The sequence below is a fragment of the Bos indicus genome, chromosome 13 (assembly GCF_029378745.1).
Source record: "Bos indicus isolate NIAB-ARS_2022 breed Sahiwal x Tharparkar chromosome 13, NIAB-ARS_B.indTharparkar_mat_pri_1.0, whole genome shotgun sequence".
NCBI lineage: Eukaryota > Metazoa > Chordata > Mammalia > Artiodactyla > Bovidae > Bos > Bos indicus.
Genome location: NC_091772.1, coordinates 7,260,562 through 7,287,550, shown reverse-complemented (window position 1 = coordinate 7,287,550; position 26,989 = coordinate 7,260,562). Strand labels below are relative to the sequence as shown.

The window sequence follows — 26,989 nt, the reverse complement described above, 5'->3', positions numbered from 1 at the left end:
GTGTTACTTCCTCTTTATTTTTGTAGCTTATTTCTAAGAGCTCAAGGTAGATTCCTCCCCAGCCGCATCCCACCATCCACATATTCTCTGTTGGCATGAAGTAAATGAAAGTTAATACCCTTGGCAAGAAATCTCAAAATTTACAGAAAGATTAAAAAGTGGAAGTAGCAGCCTCCCTCCTTGCTTCTGCCCACTTCATGCACCTCTGACAGGGGTTCAAACACTGGGACAGGTGCAGACACATCCGGTTCCGCAGCCCCTGTCCTCCGCACGCACAATCCTGCATGCATTCTTCCACAGCAACCAGTAAGCATATAAACGTGCGTCATTTAGGACCAGACACTGCGGAATGGATCCTTTCCTCAGGCATCTGCAGGGGGGTTTAATATGCAGGGGGGTTTCACTGTTCTCTTCTCCCTTCAAATCTGAAAACTGAACTTAAAAAAAAAAACTCAACAAACAAACAAACAAAAACTTCCCCAAGTTCTGCTTCCTAGGTATTCTTTTCCTCTTATTAAAAAAAAAAAAAAAGGTTATCAAGAGTATCCCAATTTCTAATATCAATGAATGTCCCAACTAAAGAGGGCAAGAACCGTAATTTCTTTTTCTCCTACAAAATTCTGCTTTTATTTGTAACTCAGTCTATGAAAGGGCACATTATCCACACAGTTGTGTTTTTTTAATTAATTTAATTGGAGGCTAATTACTTTACAATATTGTATTGGTTTTACCATATATTGATATGAATCCGCCAGGGGTGTACACGTGTTCCCCATCCTGAACCCACCCCCCACCTCCCTCCCCATCCCATTCCTCTGGGTCATCCCAGTGCACCAGCTCCAAGCACCCGTCTCATGCATCAAACCTGGACTGGCGATCTGTTTCACATATGATAATATACATGTTTCAATGCCATTCTCCCAAATCACCCCACCCTCGCCCTCTCCCACAGAGTCCAGCAGACTGTTCCTTGGGGAGGGAGGTGGGAGGGGGGTTCTGGATGAGGAACACATGTGCACCCGTGGCTGATTCATGTCAATGTATGGCAAAAACCACTACAATACTGTAAAGTAATTAGCCTCCAATTAAAATACATTAATTAGAAAAAAAAAGTCTGTTCTTAATCTGTGTCTCTTTTGCTGTCTTGTATATAGGGTCATAGTTAGCATCTTTCTAAATTCCATATATATGCGTTAGTATACTGTTTTGGTTTTTTCTTTCTGACTTCACTTAGTTTAATTTGACTCAAAATGGAGTTGAATACCCACCGTGTGAGACCCAGCCCTGACTGAGGGAGAGCCTGGTGCTTACTGGTAGAGTGAGGGCAGGCAGGAGGGGATAGAGACACAGAGAAGCAAAGCCTGTAATAACCCCCCAAGGCTGAGGAAGCGGTGCGCCCTGCCCCGGAATGAAAAGCGCGGCAAACGACTTGGCAGCAACTGGTGACAACACATGTGACGTCACTCCCGGGCACCTCCCAGCATCGCCCCCCCCCCGCCCCGCCCCGCAGGCAAGTGCCTTCCTGCACCTGTTCTACGCTGCTTCCGATCATTTGGATCATGACCACAGGATGGTGGGCTTAGTTCAGAATGCGGTGCCAGAGGCCCGAAACGGCAAAGTCAGACAGCACTGGTCCTCACTGTGCAGGTACCTGACACGTGATTCAAAAATCCTCTAAAAAAGGACTTAGTTAAGTTCTCCTCTTAACTACCTCGGTAGAGTGTGAAATGATGGGACTCTCACCCAAATGGTGGAGGTGAAAAACAAACAAGATCAGAATTCTGATGGCTATAAAAAGGCAAGGAAGGATTCAAGAAGACACTATTCCAAACTACAAAACTACTCAAAAGCTCTAAAGAGGTTCATCATCCTCTGTTTCTCTTTAAAGAGCAAGGAAGACAGTATCACAAATAATTCTAGCTTAAGTATCTTAGAGTAGTTGTTATAAAAGTCTACAATTTTATGCCAAAGAACCAGAATACTAAAGAATCTACCAACTTGTCCTTCCTCTCATCCCCTCATCTCCACTGCTAATGTCCTCTCAAAGAAATAACAAAAATTCAGACAGAGGGAAAGGTACAAAATGTTAGTGTGAGTGGTGTTTTTCTATCAGGTCAAGCATTTATATACATGAACATCTTTGGATTTTTCAGAGATACCTTCTTGCTTTTAGGCTGATTCTGCAAACAAGTCTCTCAAATTACTAGATAATAATATCCATATTAAAATAGAAAACATGTGAAATTGAAATCACTACTAAATATAGATGGAGTATCAGGCGATTCTAATTATTAGAAAAATCTGATGGTAAATAGCTTATATATTGCTTCTTGCTTCAGAATGCAGTAATTTTAGATATGAAAGTTACCAATCACTGATGAGAAGTCTGGACTACATTAACATTGAATAAAATATTTATTGTGACTTCTTCCCTTGTGACATAAGATCGTTTATTTTTCCGAGCTCTCCAAACGATACTGTTGCCGAACCTCTTTCAGCTGGTCTCGCCTGAAAATAATAAACAGGAAGGATGTTACGAATACGTACCTATAGCTCTAATTAAACCCTTTAATGCTGTCTTATATTAAAAAAAAAAAAAAAATCCCCCACCCTAAGTAAATAAATAAAAAGAAAATGGAAACATCAACCCAGGAAGAAAAGTGATCAATATTAATACCTGTGAATCATGATATTTCCATCCTATCATGTAATAGACCTGATATGTGGCAGGCACAGAACCATCCTCATTTCTGTACATTTCTATAAAAACAAATCACGGTTACAGTCTGAAAAAAATGCAAGTAGGAAAAAAAAAATCTATTCAAAAAAAGTATGTTCTCCAAAGAGAAATGAATATTAGAATACTCATGGGATTCTGAGAAAGGCTCTTGTGAAAAAATCCTCAACACTGAGAAGCTGACAGTAAAGAAGCACGGCTTTGGGGGAAAAGGATACACAGTCACAGGATCTGTGTTTTGAGAGAAGGACAAGAAATCTGAAGGTGCCTTAAAAAGGACAATGCGATTTTAGGGGATAAGGATGACAGGGACGGTCAGTGAGCCTGGCTGGGAGAACGGGCAGCCTCCTTACCTTGGTACACTGCTGCAGCTGCCAGCATCGTGTCTCGGTGCAGGAGGGCTTTTCTATTCCAAGCACAGTTACTCTCACCCATCCCTAAAAACACACTAGAGGTTTGAGATGATTCAGCAACACCCGAGCAGCTCAATGGCCCAGATTTAATCTTCTCTCGTTCAACGGAATACCTGTCCCCCCATCTCTGACAGTCACGTAAGATAAATAATCTCCTTTTGCTCTCAGATCATAGTCAATGACCTGCAGGCAAAGCTACTTGGAGCTTCTGGGTAGTGAGACAAGTCAAATTCCAGGAGGCAAGCCCCATAAGCACGCTTTTTTTGGCAGCAGGGGACTATGGGAAGTCAGCTGGGCCAAAGCAAGGCCACAGGCCCTGCACGCGAGTCATCAGGAGCTGGCAAGGGTCTTTCTAATGATGCCACGTTTCACGCCCTTTTCAGTGGCTCTTTGAAGGACAGGACATTGGCGAAACACCTCACTCCTTCTAAGCCATAAATCTAAGAATGAACGTGAAATCTGCAAGGGGGTTTGAAGACTCATTGCACTGGGGTCTTCTGCGTTGCAGGTGGATTCTTTTCCAGCTGAGCTACCAAGGAAGCCTGAAGACTCATTAGGTTGTACCAAAACTACAACGTGTTTTCAGATTTTACAACGTTTTACTGATCCCAGATTAGGAAACAATTATGTGCATTCTCTTCAGGGGCACTTTTCTTAATGTTTTAAAAAAAGAAATTTTTAGATTTCTTTCCTTCAAACTGATAGCTAAAAGCTAGGATTATGTTATCTTCTTGTTCACTAAAATTTAATGTTATATATTTAATATTTTTAATGCATACAGTCAAATGAAATTACTTTGAAAGCCCACATTTTAAACTAGCTTGCAAAATTAAAAGAATCAAAATTAAAAACCCTTTACATTTAGTCTCTATATATTATATGATCAAAAATCAGTTTCTTAGTTTGGTTTTTCTACTTTTAGAAGAGATACAAATAAAATTCCCAATGTCAATGTTCTTTAGTTTTTTAAAAGTAATAATCTCCCAGGTTTCCAATGGCCTTATGAAAAACAATCAACAAATTAGATGGAATGAGTAAATCTGTTTGCTTTCTCCAATCCCAAAAGGTCCTTATTATTCCCTAAAATAATGAAACTCTGATACTAAAAGCAATGTGCCATATCCTGTGAGTAAAACAGTCCCAATTCATTAACAACAAGAGACATATTATACAAACTAGTATCAAGAGATGAATCAACGTGAAGAGGGTGGATCTTATTCTTGCAGTCATGAAGTAGCTAGATGACCTTAGGTCCATCGCTCTGGGGCCTCAAGGTGGCCAGGCTAGATGATCTCTGAAGGCTTCCAACACTAAAATTTTAACCCATTACACAATCCAATATAAAAAAAAACCTCCCATGTAATGACTATCAACTGCAACAAGAGACCAGAGGCAAACCGGGACTCGTACTGGAAGGATTTATTGCTGATGACAATAAATGGTGCAGTGGTGCTTTCATTTAACTTCCCATTTGCTATGACTTACACAGGAGAGGCAACACCAGTGAAAAAAGGGTTTAATTTTTTTATTGGAAATACTTAACGCACCAGAAATTCTAAATGCCTTCTACATAACTGGTATCGTGCTGTGCTAAGTCACTTCAGTCATGTCCAACCTCTTTGTGACCCTATGGACTGCAGCCTGCCAGGCTCCTCCGTCCATGGGGATTCTCTAGGCAAAAATACTAGAATGGGTTGCTCTGCCTTCCTCCAGGGAATCTTCCAAACCCAGGGATAGAACCCAGGTCTCTCGCATTGCAGGCGGATTCTTTACTGTCTGAGCTACCAGGGAAGCCCAAGAATACTGGAGTGGGTTGCCACGCCCTCCTCCAGGGATCTTCCTGACCCAGCGATCGAACCCACGTCTCTTACGTCTCCGGCATTGGCAGGTGGGTTCTTGACCACTAGTGCCACCTGGGAAGCGCGAAGAACCGATATACGGATATACTAATTAAGATTATTAGGCACATTGATTTCCGATACAGAAACCCAAAGACACTAATGCGCTACTAACTGTTGCTAGGGACACCTACCCTTCCCTCACATGAGAACCTTCTCCTTTGAGAAGCAGTGTCATGTGGCACACAAAGTCTAGTCTTTGGGATCATAATTCCAGCTCTGGCCCTTAAATAACCTGGGGCAAAGTCATTTTCGCTCTATTAAACTCAAGTTTTAACACCTTTATAACACAGCCTGGTAGACCTTTCCTGGAGACCACCTGGGAAACACATCTGGGGACTTCTGACCAGCTCTGGGCTTTGGGATAACAGAAGGATTTGGGTAACTGTTTAGACTCTCACAGTGTTTTTAAGGTTAAGTTCAATTGCTTATTTAAAAAAAAAAAGGTCTAATTTATTATGGTTTACTAGGAACAATACCGAGTATTGTCTAAAAAAATAACAACTGAACTTACCTTAAAACTACTGTGAAAGCCTCCAAAACTTCTCATGTGTTCCTCAGCTGATACGCAACTTGTTTTGCAAAATTAGGTCAATGTTCTGGACTTTCTTCTGTGAATGAATAATAGCAGCTTAAATGAGAAACACCACCACCATCAAGAAAAAAGTGTAACATGATGTAAAATGCCGAAAACCCTAGGGACAGTAGCACCGTCTTCCAGTCTGCAGAGCAGCACCTCCGGGAGTCTGCCAAGCGTCCCCTCGGGCACTCGCCCCTCGACCACCCTCCTTCCCCCGCCAGCTGCCTCAGGGCTCTCTGGGGGACAGTGGCCGACATCTCAGAATGTGAGTGAGGCTGCGACCCTGGGCTTAACCCCTGGCTCTAGCACTTACCCAAGCACTGCACCTTGGGCTAGTCACTCCTCCTGTGCCCAGTCTCCTCACGCAAAACAGGAGAGGTGAACCGTGCTAGCCGGTCTCCCCTTCCTCACGAACAGGCCTCATAAACGATGCTGGAGGGTGAGCCTGCTCTCACATCAATCTGACTGTCCCTCCTCCGCACGAAATTCTCCCAACAGACTGCAGGGCTCCCCTGATAAAGTCTAGAAAAGCCTCTGATGGACCCGCCTACATCACTTCCCATCATCCTCCTGTTCTACCTATTTGAGCAATGCTGAATTACAATGCAGTTTCCCAGTTAGGAAAGTGGAGGCTGAGTGTCCCCTCTGGAGTCTCCGTGAGTTTACACAGGCCTTTCCCTTGGCCTGGAATGCAAGGCCTGGCCCTCAGAGGGGCACCCACCCCTTCCTTCTTCCAGCATGAACTCACTTCAGCTTAGGTGCTGCCTTTTCTGCAGAAGCATCCCTGATTCCCTAAGCAGACTTAGGGATTTTTCTCTGTGTTTCTGCCTGCACTTTTTAAAAAGAATTATCTCACTTTACAGTTAAAAGCATATGTCTATCTGTGCGTGTCTCTTTCTCCACTAGAGCATATGTTCCTTATGATCAGAAACTGTTATTTCCACACTGGCTCAGTTGGCTGTACATGGTAGATGCTCAATAAACAGTAAGTGAATGAATATAAAATCAACCAGTTAATGTTTCTATCAATGTTGATAAACATTAGTTTTACAAGTTATCTTTAGATAATTCCTCTTAATCCTCTTAAGAATAAGAAACTTTATTAAAGACTAAAAGACATGATTTGTGTAAAAGGCTTTACAGTAAAGACAAACACTGGCAAAGCCGCTTACAGGTGAATATTAGGCAACAGTTCCTCAAAATATGACTGACTGAAACCAGCAGGGGGAGGGAAGGCGGGGTTATCAACTGGAAAGGGGCATGACGCAATCTTCGAGGGGCTGAAAAGGTACTAGTCTGTGGTTTATATAATATCTGAAAATACAAGCAGCTGTACAGTTACAATTAGTGCATTTTACTGAACACCTAGGGTAATGCCTATGCTCCATGAAGACCCAGATCATCTGGCTGACACCCTCTCCCACTCCCGCTGTCAGACACCAGGCTCCCAGGCCCTCCTCTGATTGAGCGAAGGGTTTGGCACCTGGCACAGCTTCCCTCTGTACCCCAGGTGGTGCCACCATCCTGGAGGACTTCAAGGTTAATAATTGGCAAGCACCAGGGCCTCTAAGACTTCTGAGGCTCCTTACGACCCGTGGGATTCTCCGTCACGCCACCTGCCATCACACCTGTAACGTGTCCTGGATGAGTCAGCACTTGTAACTGCTTCACTTCTAAAATCACCAATCCAAACGTCCCATTTTCTGACCATATCCTCCTTCCTTCAAGCGTGTTCATGTATTTCAACTACGATCATCCTCTGACCTCCTCTACTTTCTCCCAGTCCATCAGCTCCTCCTCCCCCTTCTTTTATTACTTACTTTTTCTTTCAGCTTAGATTTTTGCCCTGTTATCTCAGTTACACTCTTGGAATTCTCTTCTGCCTATGTCTTCTTGTTACTCTCAATTAGTAAAGCCCCAAGCCAGACTGATGCAACTGTGTTTTGTGCCAGGTCCCCAGCTGCCAGCTATTGTCAGAGAAAGTCACACATGCATCTGACCAACTTCAAATGTGTCCTTCAAATTTGATAACTCTCCCTGATCCATTCACCTTCCTATTCTCTACAGTGACTATATCAAATCTCTATGCTATGCTAAGTCACTTCAGTCGTGTCTGACTCTGTGCGACCCCACAGACGGCAGCCCAACAGGCTCCCCCGTCCCTGGGATTCTCCAGGCAAGAACACTGGAGTGGGTTGCCATTTCCTTCTCCAATGCATGAAAGTGAAAAGTGAAAGTGAAGTCGCTCAGTCATGTCCCACTCCTAGCGACCCCATCGACTGCAGCCTACCAGGCTCCTCCGTCCATGGGATTTTCCAGGCAAGAGTACTGGAGTGGGATGCCATTGCCTTTTCCTCATTTGCAAACCTCTTACCTTTTGAGTCTCACTCTGCTTGAAGGAGAGCATTGATCCATCAGACGGGAACCTCCTGCTATCAAACCAAACACCCATGACCACTGCACCGTCCCTCTTCCCTTCCATGTGGGCCTGTCTGCTCTTGTCCAAGGGCAACCGTCCTCCTCTTATCTCATCCCCTTCCACCTTCTCGGGTACCTGACCTGATTAATTGTCCTCTCTCTTCTAGAATCACTTCTTCTATGGAAGCACTTAGGTTCTAATCAACTGTTTAATAAATTCAAGTCTTGAGATGAAACATAATAAAAAACTTCAGCCCATCTCCCATTCCTCTCCCCGACTCACACCTGTAGCCTTGCCGTCTCTCCCCTCTTCTTCATAATCAAGTTTCTTGAGAAGACGGATGCCTGCCGCCCTAGCCACCCCCTCCATAGGCGTCAACCTACTCCCCTTCCCTCCGCCTCTCCCACCAAGCCCATGCCAACAGCAGAGCGCTCCCTGTGGTCACCAAAGCCTCCTCATCCTCCGTCAGTGGGCTTTCCTCCAGTCCACATCGTGCTTCTGAGCAGCATTTGACGCTCCCTCTGCTTTGAACTCTTTAGGGTCTCTTAGTCTAGGTAATACGATCCCGTTCTGCTGTTTCTCCTTAGCACCCTGCTAGCTACACATCCTCAGTCTCTGCAGGCTCCTCCTCTTCTTACGCACTCACCGCGGGTTAGGTTCCTAAAGGCTCCGGACCAGGCCACTTTCTCTTCTCACTTCAGGCCGCTGCTTCTCATACCACCTATTGCCAGTGACTCACAATGTTTACCTGGGCCACTTGCCTCCTCCGAGCTGCACAGCCACACACTCAACCCCTACCTCATGTCTCACTTTGGGGATTTCAGAAGCACTTCCCACCCAACATGCGCAGGTATGAATTCAAGAGCTGTCCCTGCTCACACTTGGCTGTCTTCCACTGTTTCTCTATCAGTGAAGGGCACCATCTATCTGGCTGTGAGAGCTAGAAACTCAGTGCCAGGCTGGAAACGCCTCTCTCCTTATCAGCCCACATGTAATCCATCAGCAGGAACTGTCACGTTTCTCTCCTAAATGTCTCCTGAATCCAAACCATTCACTTCTCACCATCTCTACTGTCACCACCTTAGTCCAAACCACCATCACTTCTCAGTAAGCTTTACAGCAACGTCTCCCTACTAATTTATCTGCCAATCCACCTAAAGATACAAAATCTGACATCATGACCCCTCCCCCATTAAAATATCTCAAGGGGCATTTTAAGAAAAAAGACAAACAATCTTAACAAAGGCTACAAGGCCCCCATCTACCCGCCCATTTAATCAGTCCTCTCTTCTTTCCACTCCCGATATTCCAGCCACAATGCCCCTCTTTCGGTTCTCGCCATATTCTTTCCCGCAACAGGGCCTTTGCACACGTTGCTCTTCATGCTTCACCCAGTGGCCTCACCTCATTTTTCAGGGCACAGCCATCGCTTCCTCAGACAGGACTTCACTGACTCTCCCAGACCAGGACCTAGCCCACCTAACCCTCTGGCAAACCCCAGTCCTACAGTAAGCCAGCTACTTGCTGTCTTGTGCCTGGATCCGAGCTGCCCAGCACTGCTTGAGAAAGTCACTGAGGTGTCCTGCCATCCTCACAAGCTCCTTCAAGATAGTCCTGCTGGCCTTTCGTGGGCAGTCACCAAGTTCCCCTACTGCACAGCGCCTACCACAAGCCTAGTTTAACATTTATCGTTGTGGCTGCTGCCTCATGTCGGCTGCACCCAGCTTGTATTAAAAACTCCATCAAGACAGTCTACTTTCTCCTTACCCAGTGTATCTCCAGGGCTTGGCCCCAGTGCCTGCACAGTCAGCTCGCAAAATATGACTCTTAAAAGGGGCCTACAAATTCCTTAAAGTGTCTTACCTTGTAAATCTTCCATCAATTCAAACATCCCAGGATAGTTAACTTGAATTTCATCAGTGTCCTATTTAAAAAGAAAGCAGAATCTTCATTTGGCGTTCATTACCAAGGATCCAGATCAGAGAAGAAGTCGCAGAAATGCCCCAGACTGATCTCTCACAGTAAGCAGGAACCTTCTTTGCAATCCTCTTTGCAGGTATTATCTCCCTTACACTTGATTTACAAAGATTTCAAATTGCAGGGTACATGCTTGCCATTTTAACAGTAACCTTCCTATAATGCCATCAACTGTTTCTAATTCTCTCCTTGGGATTCACACAAATAAAGTCTGTTCTGTACTCTGTAAACTATCCTTTTCTTCCAGTCTTTGAAAAGTCTTCTAGGACACTGTAACTTTCTAGGGGGAGGGTTAGGCTTCTAGACAAAATCCTTACACATGCCAACTTCATTTTTCTCTACATAGTCAATATTAATTTCTCTCTCTTTAAATGTGACACCCAGAGTCAAATAGGGTCATCTCCCAAGATGCTTCCATCCTACTCCCAGTGCTGCAGCAACCTCCATGGACTAGTTTAGGAACGGACACACGGCTGGACAGACACAGTTTATTTCTTGAGTGACCTGGTGAGCAATGTGTCCCACTCTTTCTCAAGTTCGATACAGGAGTTCACTGTTGGGACAGTGGCAGAGAGCACTGATGCTCCCCAAATATCCAGGTACTCCTGGACATTTCACAGCCCCACACATGTCTTCTGGCAAAAGAAAAATGAGGTGGAGGCAGGTAATAAATAGCTAGGGAGCCTTTTCCAGGGCATGTCTGGGGCAGTGACCTTAGGGGACACAAGGCCCAGATGGCACAACTACAGGATGGAGATGAGCTGCCCAGCCAGAATGGCTGGGATTGATAAAAATTGTGTGTTAGCCACTCAGATGTAGGAGTTTTTCTACAATGGAAACTAACCCTGAATATAAAACACTTCCTTTTTTCCCCATGATATCAAAATCCTGCACATAAGTCAAACTTCATCACATTGGCACTACTTTTGAAGCATCCAGATCTTTTTGTGTTCTGTAGCTTTATCTAATATCTGTCCAATTTTGGACTTAATCTTGCACAGAATCAAGTACAAAACCCTAAAGAACAGTTATCGAAAATATCCATTTTAATTCCTAAAGAAACGTAAAACAAAATGACCAATTACCTTTTTTTTTAAACATTAGAGACACAGAATTACTTAGAAGCAGGAAATTAACATGTACTGTTGATGAGGCATGTCAATTAATGCTACCTTATAGATAGTAATTATACATGTCAAACTCTGAAATGCATAGATTCTTTGACTCAGCAATTTGACAGACGTGCAGAGATTATGTGTAAAAGAAAATTCATGGCAACACTGTTTGAAAGAATATAATAAACAAACTGAAAACAATCTAAATGTCCATTAACAAAGAAAAGGTTAAATAAAGTGTACCTGTTCAATGAAATACTATATGAAAAGTGAAAGTGACAGTCACTCAGTCATGTCCGACTCTTTGCAACCCCATGGACTACACAGTCCGTGGGATTCTCCAGGCCAGAATACTGGAGTGGGGAGCCTTTCCCTTCTCCAGGGGATCTTCCCAACCCAGGAATCGAACCCAGGTCTCCTGCATTGCAGGTGGATTCTTTACCAGCCGAGCCACAAGGGAAGCCCACAATACTATATAGCTGTCAAAAAAAAAAGAACGTGGTGGGTGTATGTTTGTAGCGAAAGATCTCTAAGACAAGCTACTGACTGGGGGAAAAAAGACTATGCATATAGAAAAAAGAAAAAGAGTATATATATTGTTGTATATGTATGTTTAAGCAATATAACTGCACTCCAATCTGTGAGGAAGAAAGTCTGAAAGGACATACACGACAGCTGACAGAAGCCATCCTTGTGGAGAGGGACGGGGGCGGGGATGGGAGGTGTCAGAAGGCAGGAGACAGCGGCTCATCTTAGACCTGCAAGTTACTCTCTCTCTCTGTCTGGTTTTCTTTTCTTTTTTTTTAAACACATGCGTGGATTAAGACCATCTCTGGATAGTCCATTTCTTCTATATATTTTTCTACATTGGGAAACTATTTTTAAAAAGAGATTTTAAGATGAAAAAAAAAAAAGAATTCCTTCTAGGCTGATGCCTACCATTAAACAATACCCTGTGAAAACATTTCAATGAAACCAACTAAAAGCACCATCTCCTTCTCAATCAAAAGAGCACCAAAATAGCCTTGTCAAAGGTCTTATTCAAATCAAGATGAAGGACAATATTCACAGTTTTCTCCTAATATACTAGTCTGGAAATGATTCTGAAAGGAAATGAGTTTCACTTAGAACGGCAACTAATTAAAAAAATAATTCATTAAGAGGGTCATATGTGTAAATATATGATATTAATTTAACTTGATTTCACTTTAAAAATAAAAATCCATTGCAATATAAAAGTAATATACTAACGTTATATGCAACATAAACCTGCATAATTGATTATATAAAAGCTTTTTTGCATAGGAGTTTTTGAAAATTATTCAGGATGCAATGTTAAAATAGCACTTTGGAGACAATGTATATGTCTCCAGGAACAAATCTGCATAAATTTATTATTAAATTACCCTCTAATTTTATAAACTATAGAGAAGATCATACACCAATGGGAATCTTTCTGGAACACATAACCCACTTTACAACTTAGAAAACTGCATGTTGTTAACATAATTTAGCTTTCTTTTGATGACTCAGGATAGAAGTTTCATCTTTTTCCTCACGGGCGACAACCTTGGAGTCCCTAACATTCCTGCTGAGCTGTCTGACCAGGCACGAGCTCCTCACACGCCCTGAGGGCTGTGTCACCTCCTGTCTAGTGCCTCTCCCCTTCCCTCCCAGCCCCTTCCCAACATCAGAGGCCCTGCTAGTCTGCGCCCCTTGCTTTCTGTCAGAGCGTGGACGGACATGACCAGCCATTTTGGTGGGCTGATTTTATGACATATACTCACACTACACCTCCTTAAAAAGTTATTTTAATTTTAAGCCTGTCTAACCTGATCTAACCCTGGGCCTCACGAAGGCACATTCTCTCACCTCCACCTCACATGACATCACTTTCCTTGAGAGCTGGTGGGAGAGGCTGTGCTGTGAACACTCCTGACACCTCCTTCCTTCCCGTCAGGGATGCTCTGTCTCTCGTGGTACACCCAACTCTGGATTTGAAGGGTGTGATGGTCAAGCAGGTCTTAGAAAATAGCCTCACTGCTAAATGAGGTACTTTTCTTTTTGAGTTACTTATTTAGGTAACAAATAACTAAAAATTTTACATTCCTACCTTGTGTTAATCAAGATAAAAAGAGAGAGAGATTATTTCTGAAAGGTGTGATTAATGGGTTACTCGATTCTCTTGATAGTTACCACAGTCAGAGTATTAAAGCCAGCTCTCCCAAGCAGATGTCCTAAGTCACTGACAGCAGTGAAAGGGGAGACGTGCGGAGAAAAGCCCCCTTCCCTCTCTGTTTCCGCTAACTGTAAGGAACACCGGAGTTCAAAGAGCGTGTCACCTCCAAACATTGCACCAATGAACACGCCATCTGGTTTTAAAACATAATGAATCTGTAATAAATACAAACAACAACACGATTCAAAATTTCAGACACAAAACTGTTAAAAGAATAAATACATGGAATCAGTATTTCATGATTACCATTCTTATTCTGTCAAGTTAAAAACCAGATGATTTAATAAATAATACGTAGACAACCAACTATCAGAAAGGCTCTGCAGGATATTATTGTAAAGACAGATAAACATTTACTGATAGTGTTAATATCTATAAGATACGTTACATGCTTTCAAACTTTTTAATAATAGACAAAACTTACTTTTTCAATCAGTGAAACACTGAAAGAACAAGATTTTTGATGTGGTAGGTTGGAGAAATCGCTGTCCTCCCTGCATCTGTGCCCTTAGACATGTCACTTTGTAACAGCCCCCACTGGGAGAATCTGGAGCAGCCCCACGACTTGCTCTGACCAAAGAGTGCAGAGCGAGTGACAGTACGGCAGTGCCGAGGGCTTGATGGCCCTGCTGCTTCCGCCTGCTCTCTAGGGGCCCTGTGTACGGGCCACGCTGTGAACAAGCCTGAGCTGGTCTGCTGAAGGATGACAGGAGGAGACGTGGGGATCAGCCAGGAGTCCAGCTGCAGCCATCTGACAGCTCTGGGGCAAGCCACCCCCAGGTCAGACATGTGGGTGAACCAAGCCAGACCCAGAAGCATCTCCTAAGTCCGGCCCAAATCCCTAACTTACAAAATCGTGAGTTACTTTTTTAAAACACAAAGTTGAGGTGGCTTATTAAGCAGAAAAATCTAATTTATAGGGAAGCCATGATGACTCACAACTAAAATGTCTAGTAATATCTTAGTTAAATATTAACATATCAATTAGTTTAGTTACACACAGAATTAAGGAGAAGTAACCAACTTATTTTTCAGCTGTAAAACAAAAACCATTCTTAATTGGTAACTTAAAAGAGCAGTGACGATCAATTCCAGAATCATAAATGTTTTATTCAATGACTCTTGGAACTACGTCTGTAACTAGTTTGACTCTACTTTCATATAGGGCAAGGTGAACTCCGAAGTAAATCCGAACCCACATCACGGTAGGCTACTCTAATTCAAGTGTACATCTTGAATGCGTATTTAAAATATTATGAAGCAATTTTATATAAAACAGTATATAAGCAAACTGACTGTACAAATCTTTTTCCTTCAGTCCCTTCAGTGTTACTTCCTTCTCTTGCCACCAAACTCTCATAGAACTAAAGTACCTAAAATTATCAGTTTGTTTCTACCTTAGAGGGCTTATCAGTTCCTGTGGATTTCACAAGAATGACTTCCCAGTCTCTACCTTGAGCCTGGACAGCTTCCCAGGATCCTATATTTATCTTTTGGCTGCTGGTGCCATAGACATTTGTCTCTTGGCAAACGTAACCCCCATCCTTCCCCACGGCATCCAACATACACAGACACATGTTCTCAAACCAGCTCCCCTTTCCAACTGCTATATTTCTGTTAATCACCATCTTCTAGTCCCTTTATCTGATCATTACCATTCTTTCCCCTACTCTGACTAATTATCTCCAGTCACCTAGACTCAAAACTTGAAGGCAAGCTTTCACTCCTGACTGTCTTCAATCTTCAGCACTAACCAGCCACCAGACTGTTGATTCTTACTTTGCAGAGTCCTGAAGACCTCTCTCTTCCTTTTATCTCCACAGTCCATGGGGTCGCAGAGAGTCAGGCACGACTGAGCGACTGAACAACAACTGCCACCTAGGTTCAGTTTATTTCATGCCTGGACCACGGACACAGTCTCTCTTCAACTTAACTGACTTTCCGCATCAGTTTTCTATTTAGCAAGATGCAGCTGTCTTGCAGAGTTATTTCACACATGCTTAAAACAGAGCAGAGTGGCTGGCAAACAGTACGTGCGTAAGATACGGTAGTTACTCTCCTGCCCAGCAGCTTCTTAATCATGTCACTTTCCTCTTCAAAATGCGCTAGTGGCTCTGGACCGCATAAAGAATAAACTCCCAATTGCTCACCCTGTCACTGAGTCCTCTAATGTTGGTCCCGATATCCCTCATCTACACCTGGCACTATCCCCTCCTCCCCCAGGCTTCCTCTCTGTCCTTGTGGGCTTCCCAGTCGCTCATACTTCCCATCTATCCCAGGATCCGGCCTTTCTGGAATGCATGCCCACTCCAAATACGACCTGTCCTTTGAGGCCCTGTTCAAGAAATTTCTTCCTCTTGAAGCTTTCCTAGGCCACTCCAAGCCACAGTGATCTCCTTCTCTCCTCTGAACATAACTCACCCCTTCCTTACCTGTTTGCTGATAAATATCAATCAACAAACATTTATCAGCCCTGTCTTAGTACAAAGCATGGGTGAAGTACAGATGGGTTCCTACCCAGAAAAAATTTATAGACAATTAAGGAAGAAAAGAAAGCCACACATAAAATTTCTCACGATAGCAATACTATTTTGAATAAGTTTTAAATATTTATGAAAACTTTAGTAACATCTCCATAATTATGTTTATAGAATTCTCTGGGAGTGGGGAGTCACTCATATACTTCCTAATATGGCAAAGGGGTACCAAGTGTGTCCAGCCCACAGAAGATAATATATTTTTTATTTGCTTCCATTTCCCATTGTCAAAAATGTAAAACAGAAACCATCTATCAGTTTCTGTGTAAAAACAGGCACATCTATAATTTGCTAACGATAAACAAAATAACACAGGCTATTAGAAACGGCACTAAGTTTCTTACCTGTTCAAGTGCTCTAGGAAGGTCATTCACCCAGTGCAAACTAAAATACGAAAACACATATCTGTTTTAGCTTAATCTGTATAATTAATTAGTACAAGAATCACTAACATAGCAAGCCACAGAGAAGGTGTAACTGTGGGTGTTTGAAAGTGCACATCAAAATTCACTGCTTGTTGGGATTTCCCTGGTAGTCCAGTGGTTAGGGCTCTATGCTTCCAATGCAGGGGGCCTGGGTTCAATCTCTGGTCAGGGAACTAAGATTCTGAATGCAGTGGCCAAAAAATAAATTCCTTAAGGAAAATAATTCACTGTTTTCATATAAGTTTTAAAATAAAAATATTAGGGGATAACCTTCCTTTTGTCACAGGAGAAGCCTTTAATATTACCTTATAACTTTAGAGCATAACATACCTATTTTGGGGGCTTCCCAGGTGGCACTAGTGGGAAAGAGCCCACCTGCCAATGCAGAAGACTTAAGAGATGCGGGTTCGATCCCTGAGTCAGAAGAACTCCTGAAGGAGGGCATGGCAGCCCACTCCAGTATTCTTGCCTGGAGAATCCCATGGACAGAGGAGCCTGGTGGGCTACTGTCCGTGGGGTCCCACAGAGGCAGACATGACTGAGGCGACTTGGCACACACACATGCATACTATTTTTAACACACATATATTTTTTTAAGTACAAATGGATTACCAACCTTAAACTGCTAACCACCAGGTCAAACGTATTTTCTCTGAAGGGAAGAAATTCTTCGTCAGCTAAAACACTGACAGTAGGAATTTCTGTTTCTAAGGCATTTTTCTAAAGGTTAAAAATAAAAGTTCAAAAACACATTTATATAACACCTTAATTATTAACACAATCATTGTTTGCTAAACATAAGTCATGTTATATTTACTTGACAGTGTCTAGTTCTTAAAAATTAAAAAAGCAGCCAAAGAGAAAGCACTAAAAAAGTATATCTTAAGTGACACCTAAGACTGGCCAGAAAAAATGGCTAGCTGGTTGGAAAAACAAATGGGATGACCACATCACACCAAACCAAACCTCAGAAAGCTGAGAGTCTCAGTGGAATAATCAAAGCCAAAAAAAGTACTAGGAAAATATGGGTGCACGCTTTAGACTCTGAGATGAAAACGCCAAAGTAAGTATGACTCAAAAACCAGAAACTACAAAAGGAAAGATCGATACACTTAATATAAACTGATCAAAACTTCTAAAAAACAATAAACAATGTAAACAACATGTCTGGGAGAAAATTTATAAAATACGTGAAGAAAAATTAATATCCCTAGAAGACACGTTCTTACAAACCACCTAGAATAAGAACAGCCAATAGAGGACCAAGAGACAGGCACGTCACAAAATTACTGACAAAAGTCACAGATGAAAAAGCACTCACAGCCAAAAGGTATCAACAGCTACCTGGTTGCTCTAGCAATCGGAGAAATGAAAATAAACAGGACGAAACTCTACTTTCCACCTATTAGACTGACAAAGACAAAATAACTGGCCTACTGTTGCCAACAAGCAGGAGGAAAGAGGGCTTTCATTTAATACTGTTGTTCAGTGTTCAAAGGGCAGTCTAGAGACGGATGTTAAAAACTGAAAGGTGAACATCAATGAATCCATATACTCCACTCTTGGGAGTGGAGTAAATGTAACTGTCAAGTAAATATTCCCAGGGAGAAAAATAAATCAAACTCAGAAAGTTGCTTTATACAAAGAGGCTCACTGCAGTGTTGGTTATTGAGAAGCTAGAAATTTAGTAAATAAAGCTTGGAATATTCCCACACTGGAATACTACATGTGTGTGTGCACCTATCACTCACTGATACCAAAGAATGGCATGTCAGCATAATACTGTTTGTACAAAGCTGTGATGGGGAGACAGCTATATGTCTACAAAGACACAGATGAAAATGTCACCAGCAGTTGCCTGAGTGGTGGGATTAATGGTGATTTTTCCTTTCCCTTTAGATTTCCCCTACTGTTTAATTCTTCTTTATTTGTAGTATAATCAGAAAAAAAAAGAGCTCATTTCATTCTGAAGGAAATAATAATAAAAAGTACAGAACTAAAAACCAAACCAGGAGGTCAGAAATTAATAGCACTGAAAAGCTACCTACCAAAGCATTTTCTGCAATGTCTGTTTGGAAAAACTTTCCAACAGTTTCCTGCAATGCAATAAAGTTGATCAGAACCCAGTAACAAAACAACTGCTGAAACTGCTGAAGGAAAAAGTGATAATTTGATTAATTTTCAGCTCTGTAAGGGTATTTTTCTGCATATAATTAGTATGGTACACAAACACCTTTAATAACACATATTATGTTACATAGAATTAAATGTATGTAGCCAACCATATATGTAATATATTTAACAGTATTTAATAAAATAGAGAACATAGGTGTGAATAATCAGCATCTTCAGTTTACTCCACTGGGCTAAGGTCTTACGTGTTAACTTTTCCATAATACGCTAAGAGCTAGTCCTCATTCTTGTGACACAGAAGATCTGGAATGGTTTTCCTGCCTTTACTTGTTATTCAAAGAGATTGCAAAGAGTAAAGAAAGACCTAACAAACACAGATGCGTGGGAGGGCCTCAGTGGTTTCTCCCGTTTCACGCATCCTTTCTTCCTTCCCAAAGCAAAGGGCATCCCGATACTTCCTGCCCAGAGGGCACTTTCCACCGTGCCCTCTCTTCTCCAGGAGCCTGCTCTTCCGTCCACTACCTCTCCAGTCTTCAGTCTCTATCTTCTGCTGCTTCTTCCCTCACCTTACAACTCCTCTCCTCTACCCACCTTACGGCTGTCTTGTTTGTAATCCACAGCACTCCTTCTTGCAGAGTTCCCCTCGATTCTTGGTGCTCTATTTCCACCCTCACTGCTCTACTCACATGCTTTATAAAAATCACTCATAACCGACTCATCAGCTGCAGCCGTCTGTTCCCCCTGCTCTCGGTCCTACGTCACTTGACCTCTTAGAAGCTCGGCGCTGATGACGGGCTCCTAGAAACCTCCTCAGTACTGTTCTGCCCTGCTTTCCCTTCTCTGTGAGAAACCCCAGTCCTCTCTCCTTCACCCTGACTACTTCGTGAAGAAGGTGCCTGCCCACAACATGGAAAGGCTACCTTCCCTCAACACCCTACCACTCTCTGGAGGCTGCTGCTGACCACAGGGCAACTGGTATGTGGTACGTGTTTAACTACGGCCCTCAAAAAAGAAAAAAGTGCCCTGAGCTGCAGGTCTGATGATTTCCACAGTGTAACCACCCCAACAGTGGTGGGTTTCATGCAAGCAACACAGTGCTGTCCAGCAGAGCACTGGGAAGAGAGGCGCACAATGGTGTCTCTAGAAAGCCAGCTCCAGCACATCAGTGCGAGGGGTGAAAGCTAGGTGGGTCAGATCATCTCTCCTTGTCTCTCACTTGAAAATGTCAACTAAGAGACTGGGAGATGGGGCGGCCGCTCCCAGGCTTGGAGGAGTGTGTAGACTTCAGGGGAAGGCTGGCAAATGTATAACAACTGGCTTTTGGCGGGCCCTGCTTTGTAGCGTTTGCCAACTTCCATAAAGTACAACTCCCGCCATGGCTGAGTTTAAGCTGTTGAAACAACGTCACTAACACGGAGTTGGGAAAAGATCAGCCAGTGCTCATGAGTCAGGAGGAGGCAGCTGCAGCACACTCGGAGTCCGGTTCTCACATGCGCATCTCATGCTCTGACTGAAGAACACCAGGGTCAGCCCTGGGGTCGGGGGATGGGCAGAGGGAGAAGCCAGCCATGTAGTATGTGAGCAGGACCTCCATTCTGATGTGTCAGAGTCCCCACCCTCGGGAGGCCTGGCTGTGCTTCCAGATCCTTGAGTAGTTAAGAGCCTCTAAGCAATGAATGTCCTAATGTTTGAACTGGCTCAGGGGATTTCGTCTTACAATCCACTGTCTTATTTAGGCACTTGCCATCTTACTTACTGGGCGTCCCAGCTGGCGCTAGTGGTAAAGAACTCGACTGCCAATGCAGGAGATATAAGAGATGTGGGTTCGATCCCTGGGTCGGGAAGATCCCCTGGAGGTGGACATGGCAACCCACCCCAGTATTCCTGCCTGGAGAGTCTCATGGACAGAGAAGTCTGGCGGGCTACAGTCGTAAGGTCGTAAAGAGTCAGACGCCCTGAGGCAACATAGCGTGCACGCCTATCTTACTTTCTTCCAATACAAGTGTGGAAGATTCCTTTCTATACACTGGCCCCGAGAGCTTACCTATCAGCAAGGTCTGTAGATTCTACCAGGTCTCCTGTACACCCTGGCTTTATATCCTGCTGTCTCCACACTGGCAGCTGGCCTTTCTCTCTCACGCCTATACTTGCCTTTGACACAGCCCTCTAACTGGTCTGTTTCTCTACACTCTTGTCTTCTTCAATCCCTCCTACACACCATCCCCAAACTAACCTCCCTTAAGCATCACTGATCCTACAGCTTGCCACTTCTGCCTTCCCCTCAGCCATGCCTTACATTCCAATCGCCACAAGCACCAGTCCAGAGTCTATCAAATCTCGGGTCAGACGCTGTGCCTTTAAGTCTCTGGTCATATGAACTCCACTGATTTTCCTTTCCCTTAACTACTGTTGCAGTTTAATGACTGTATCAATTCCATGGCATTTATTATTGTCAATGACAGTGTTTTCAGAGACTTATCACATACCTCTCCCCTGTCTTGGCACAAGTGTACACTTTTTCGTTAAGTAGATTTGATATAGAAATCCCACTTTGATCTGTGTCCAGCATAGTGTCTATTTAGAGAGGCTAAAACAATTAATGAGTATTTTTTGGTCTGAATTACAAAAAGAAAAATAAAATAGTATACACATTAATAAAGACTATTTATACTTAATCACACACAAAAGTTTCTAACCAAATGATAAAGTGAATACTTTCCATAGATTAAAAAAGAAAGCTTAATCACACGTCCCAGATGAATGTCAATGTGATTTTAACTGTGATTTATAAAAAATATTTGAACAAAGTGGAAATAACACACAATGTATCGTATATAGACTTAGAGAAACTACCAGTGGGAACGCTATATAAAATGGATTCAAAGAAAAAATCATTTAAGAAAAAACACAGGAGTAGACATAAAACCTTTGGTTCTATCACTTAAAAAATAACAAATGAGCAATTCTGATGTCATCAAAATCTAAATATGATACAGACTGAATTAAGAAACTTTTTCTTTAAAACTGGCCAATTTTATCTCTCTAAGTTAAGTCATTCAATAAACATACCTTATTCAAGTGTTCTGCTACGTAACCTCGTCCACAACCAACATCCAACGCAAGACGGAAGTCTCTGAAAAACAGACACAGAAGTTATGCTTTGTCTATAATAATACAGCCCCCATAAAGTGATTATTAAAAACAAATTTTTCTTAAGAAAAAAGATTCTCGTGAATACAACTTTCAAACAAGTCCTATCATCTGCCTGCTCCCTTACATCACCAGGTGTCTCCATCAGAGAACACACCGGGCATGGCAAGGCTGTTCGGCCAAGCCACTCCCAGGGCCTCCCAACCAATGGCTTTCCACAGGGCTGCTCCACGACATGGATCTGAAGCACTGATTTAGTGCAGGTACTTAAACAGATGGGGAAACAATGGAAACAGAGACAGACTTTATTTTCTTGGGCTCCAAAATCACTGAAGGTGGTGACTGCAGCCATGAAATTAAAAGATGCTTCCTCCTTGGAAGAAAAGCTATGACCAATCTAGACAGCATATTACAAAGCAGAGACATTACTTTGGCAACAAAGGTCCGTCTAGTCAAAGCTATGGTTTTTCCAGTGGTCATATATGGATGTGAGAGTTGGACCATAAAGAAGGCTGAATGCTGAAGAACTGATGCTTTTGAGCTGTGGTGTTGGAGAAAGACTCTTGAGAGTCCCTTGGACTGCAAAGAGATAAAACCAGTCAATCCTAAAGGAAATCAATCCTGAATATTCATTAGAAGGACTGATGCTGAAGCTGAAGCTCCAATACTTTGGCCACCTGATGTAAAGAGCTGACTCACTGAAAAAGACCCAGATGCTGGGAAAGCCTGAAGGTGGGAGGAGAAGGGAACAACAGAGGATGAGATGGTTGGATGGCATCACTGACTCAATGGACATGAGTTTGAGTAAGCTCCGGGAGATGATGAAGAGAGGGAAGCCTGGCGTGCTGCAGTCCATGGGGTTGCAAAGAGTCGGACATGACTGAGTGACTGAACAATTTTAATCTGATAATATACTCAGACAAAGAATGAAGAGAAGTTAATGTAATTAACCTGAAAATATGTGGCATACCTATCAGGAACTTACTACTTATCCCTATTTCTCAAATTTGTTGTGGCAGCAGATAACTTAGAAATTACTATATGAAATACTATGAAATATAACATGATAAACTAAAACCCAAATAAACCATCAACTAAATAACAGCTTTTACTGAAATCTTACCAGGTTCAAATCAGTGGGCTAAGTGTACAGTTAAGTATGTCAATCCAAGGTCATTCAGCTAATAAGCAGCAGTCAGACTTGAATTCAGTCAGAAAGAATCCTGACCAGAACTCCTATCCACTATGCTATGCTGTCTCCTCCAAACGTATCGTCTCATACTAAATCACTTTACACATCCAACTGTGGATCACAGGTTTATGAAAAATTTGTGACAATTTTTAAAGAAACTTCATGCACTAGTAAATTTTTTCCTATTGGAACTGAGAGTCCCTTTGTAATTTCTGTTAAAAACCTATGTCACAAATATAGAACACCAGTACACAGCTGGAGAACCACTGGGGAGAGAACGTCTAGTATACCCAATGCCCTGTGTCTTGACTGTGCACACAGGCAGTGTGGCCTGGGAAAGCACACAGCCTTTGCAATCACAAAGACATGAGTCAGAATTCTAGGCTTGCAATTTACTAGCTCTGTGAACACAGACAAGAGATTTAATCTTGCTGGATCTCAGTTTTCCCATCTATAAAATGGGTTGGTATGAGAATTTTATCCAGCACGTAAAGTATTTAGCACAGTACAAATGTTCAACAATAGTTAGGAGTTATTAATATTATTACCATGGATTCTAACAGTATTAAGTGAGCCTCAGATAGCACAAATAAGACATCTAATAATCTGTTTTGTTTGTTTTAAAATATAAACATAAGATCAGCATTGACAATTCTTGCTAATAATAGAAGATCAGTGTAAGACATTTTAGATTGGTATTTTTAATAATTTAATTCCAAAGAGTTAACTGTTATTTTAAGACATGATTTTGTAGCTGCAATCACAGTTTTCTCCACAGACTTGTGTTTTGCTGAGTATAATGACATAGAAAGATTACAAAATTCAATCTGATTTGGAAAATTTAATGTTTCATTTATTAAATCGCAAATGATCTAAAATCCAGGCAAATGAATGACTATATCACAAAGAATTAGCTACTTTTCAGATTTTTAAAATAATGAAACTAATGAAGTAGATGAAATGAAGGTGGCTTTCGCAACAATGAAGAATTTTCTTTAATTTTATGAAACTGATTCACCTCATGACTCTTTCAAGTAGCCAGGATATATCTAAAATACGATTTTAAGAGTTTGTGATTTTACAAAATTTTCCTTTTTTAACACAGACAAATGTAATAAATTCATCCCATATTGGTCTAATGTAATGGATGTCTTTTACACAGAAGAGCACAAAAAGTGATCTGCTAATATCACAGAGCAGTTCTATAGCAAAGCCATTATTTAACTGGGGTTCTGATACCTGTGCAAGTGAAAGCACTTAACTTTTTAAGTCTCCAAAAGTTGTGTTGAAAGTGAAAGTGTTAGTCACTTAGTCATGTCAGACTCTTTGTGACCCCATGGACTGCAACCCACCAGGCTCTCCTGCCCATGGGATTCTCTTGGCAAGAATACTGGAGTGGGTTGCCATGCCCTTCTCCGGGGGATCTTCCCAACCCAGGGATCCAACCCCGGTCTCCCACATTGTAGGCAGATTCTTTACCATTTGAGCCACCAGGGAAATTGATTGTATTTTATTATGACAGTCATCACTTACCTGGCTATGTCATACACTCGATCTGCAATCCGACTTCCAACCTGACAGATTACAAGAGGCAATGATGTACAAAAGTAAAGATGAGTATGTTTAACAGAGAAATAACACTTTTCCGAGTAATCAACAATCCATAGGTTACTTATATTTCAACATGTTGAGTTCCCTTTATCCCTTTTTCAATTTGACCTCAGCAACTTTAAAAATTCTGAATAGGAACATCATAAATAAAAATAATCAAGGAAACACATTGAGTTAATTACCTCAGAAGTCAATTTAAGGAAAGAAGACTAAATTCTGTATATCTATGACTTTATATTTCATGTGCTGCAAGAGTGCAAAGACAAAAAGCAACAGGATACCCTAATTCAAAAAAAAAAGGCAACAGAAACATAACAAGTATATCATCCACAGATATTAGTGTGAGGTACATGAAAGTGAAAAATTAGTTAGCTGGGGATTATTACAGATCAATGTATAAGTGATCATTTAATAAAAACTAATTATTTGTTAACTATTAACAAATTTTGTGGAACTCCTAAATGAATAAATAACTTTTCTGAGCAACATCTGAAAATTAGAAGTCAGCCACATTTAAAGAAACCTCCTCAATCCCAATCCAATTTAAAAGAGGTCATAAGGCAGGTGCCTCCTTTTGCTCGGCTAGACTTCATACAGCAGGAATAAAGATGTGGGATACTAATATTCCCCACATTCCACTCATTCCCTGGTAAACATCACATAGTTTCTACTGGGACTTGAAAGCTCAGAACAGAATATATGTGTATTTTCTTTGGGAGGTGAGGTGGGGAGGAAGAGTAAGGGAGAAGGGACAGCAGAAGTCTTTTCCCAGAGGAGTCCACTCTGTGCATCGTTACTGATATGAATACCTTTTGTTTATTATTTTAAAAGACTGTCGTATACTTTATCTTATTTATTCTAGTCTTAAAGAATGGTGAGGCCTCAGTCAAGTTGTAATCCAGGTGCCTTTCCTGGAAGAGAGTGTCTGGAAACTCACATCTTCTAAATATTTATATGTGTCACCCTGAGAACAGAGTCAGTCATCTGATCTAGCCAGGACCTCCACAAAGTTCTGCCCAGAGTAGGAGCTCAGTAAGTGTTGGCTGCAATGGCTTCAAAGAGCTCATCACACTTGATTTCAATTTTGGTCTATCCCTGAACAAGCACTTACACAGGCCTGAGCTCTGTGCTGCCTATTCAGAGAGTAGAACCGGCTCAAGTCCCTAGTCCACCTGGGTAAAGAGAAGAGGTCTTTCAAACCAGCACAGATAAATCAGAGATCTTAATTCATCTTAATGAATCTTCCTAAAAGATGAATCAGATCCCATCACTTCACTGCTGAAAACCATTCAACAGCCTCCCATTCCTCTAGACTCTAGAGCCATGTTGGCCAATAAAAAACAATCAGAGCCACATGAGCAGTTTAAGATTTTCTGGTGCAAGTGTTGAAAGCGTTAGTCACTCAGTCGTGTCCGACTCTTTGTGACCCCATGGACTGCAGCTCACCAGGCTCCTCTGTCCATGGATTTCTCCAGGCAAGTAGATTGCTATGCCCTTCTCCAAAGATTTTCTAGTAGCCATTTTAAAAAGAGTAAAGAAGTTGATTTTCACCCAAAATATCAAAATAGAGTTTCAACGTGTAATTAATATAAAAATATATTAAGGAAATATTTTACATCCTTTTTCCATATTAATTCACTGAAACCCACTGTATTTTACACTTACTGCACATCTCAAAGGGACATTTCAAGTGCTCAAAAGCTGCATGTGGCCAGAAATTACCACATAGAATGTACAGCTGAGATAGAGAAGAAAATCCAAAGTTCTTACCCATTAAGGCCCTCCTGACTTAGGCACTCCCTTACCTCCCACTGGAGCTTTCCTGGAGGCCTTGACAAAGCCCTTTTGACTTCAGGGCCTCTGGGTTCGTCTTCCCCTTTACCTGCAAAGCCTCGCCCCGACATCCCCCAGATCCCAGCTTGATTAATTTCTTGCCTCGTCGTCTGCCCCCGACCAGCGCAGTGACTTTACTACTTCACTTCACTACCTGGCCTTACTTCATTAGCTGAAATTACCTTTTCGGTTCACTGTCTCGTCTCTCAAAAGAATGAAATCTCTTGAGGGCAGCGGTCTTGCTTTGCCCCAGGTACGCCTGTAACTCAAGTATTAATGCTATCCGCCGAGGACATGAATGAATGAATGAATCGCACCTTGCAACCACCGGCGCCTGGCCCCCGCGCGATTACAGCAGAGGCCCAGACAGGCAGGGCGGCCTCTCAAGGTCACACGGCGAGGTGGGGGCGTTCGGGTCCTGGCCGGAGATCCGACACCCGAAGTCAAGGCGCTGAGCCACCCTCCGCGCCGTCTCGCAGACTCACCTCCTCCTTCAAGTAGTCGAACTTCATCGGCTCCGGCTGCCGGGCCGCCCAGTTCTTTTGCTTTCTCTTCAAATCCCGATCGAAGATGTTGAAGGCTTTGGGCGAGGCACCACTTGGGGAAGAAGCGCCAGAGGCCACCGTCCTGAGGCCGAGGTTCTTCACGGGGACCCCTGCCGCCGGCAGCCGCCGCCACGGGAACCGAAGCGGGGTAAGCAGAGGCATCTCCAGCGCATACACCCGCGGCC

At 42.5% G+C, this 26,989-nt stretch overlaps 1 protein-coding gene across 2 annotated transcripts; it reads right to left on the bottom strand.

Annotated features, from left to right (window-relative positions):
- Nucleotides 1-2,396: 2,396 nt before the first annotated feature.
- Nucleotides 2,397-26,989, bottom strand: NDUFAF5 (NADH:ubiquinone oxidoreductase complex assembly factor 5). 2 transcript variants are annotated; one of them, XM_019972886.2, is made up of 11 exons: nucleotides 26,745-26,989; nucleotides 24,349-24,389; nucleotides 21,543-21,606; nucleotides 18,389-18,436; nucleotides 16,957-17,060; nucleotides 16,260-16,299; nucleotides 13,336-13,533; nucleotides 9,911-9,971; nucleotides 3,091-3,174; nucleotides 2,678-2,760; nucleotides 2,397-2,508 (listed from the first exon to the last, which is right to left on the bottom strand). In XM_019972886.2, exons 1-11 carry the CDS (start codon nucleotides 26,964-26,966, stop codon nucleotides 2,416-2,418), a joined length of 1,038 nt encoding a protein of 345 aa, XP_019828445.2. In that variant the 5' UTR covers nucleotides 26,967-26,989; the 3' UTR covers nucleotides 2,397-2,415. The 2 variants fall into 2 exon arrangements, with proteins under 2 accessions (XP_019828445.2, XP_019828447.2); XM_019972888.2 differs by lacking the exon at nucleotides 13,336-13,533.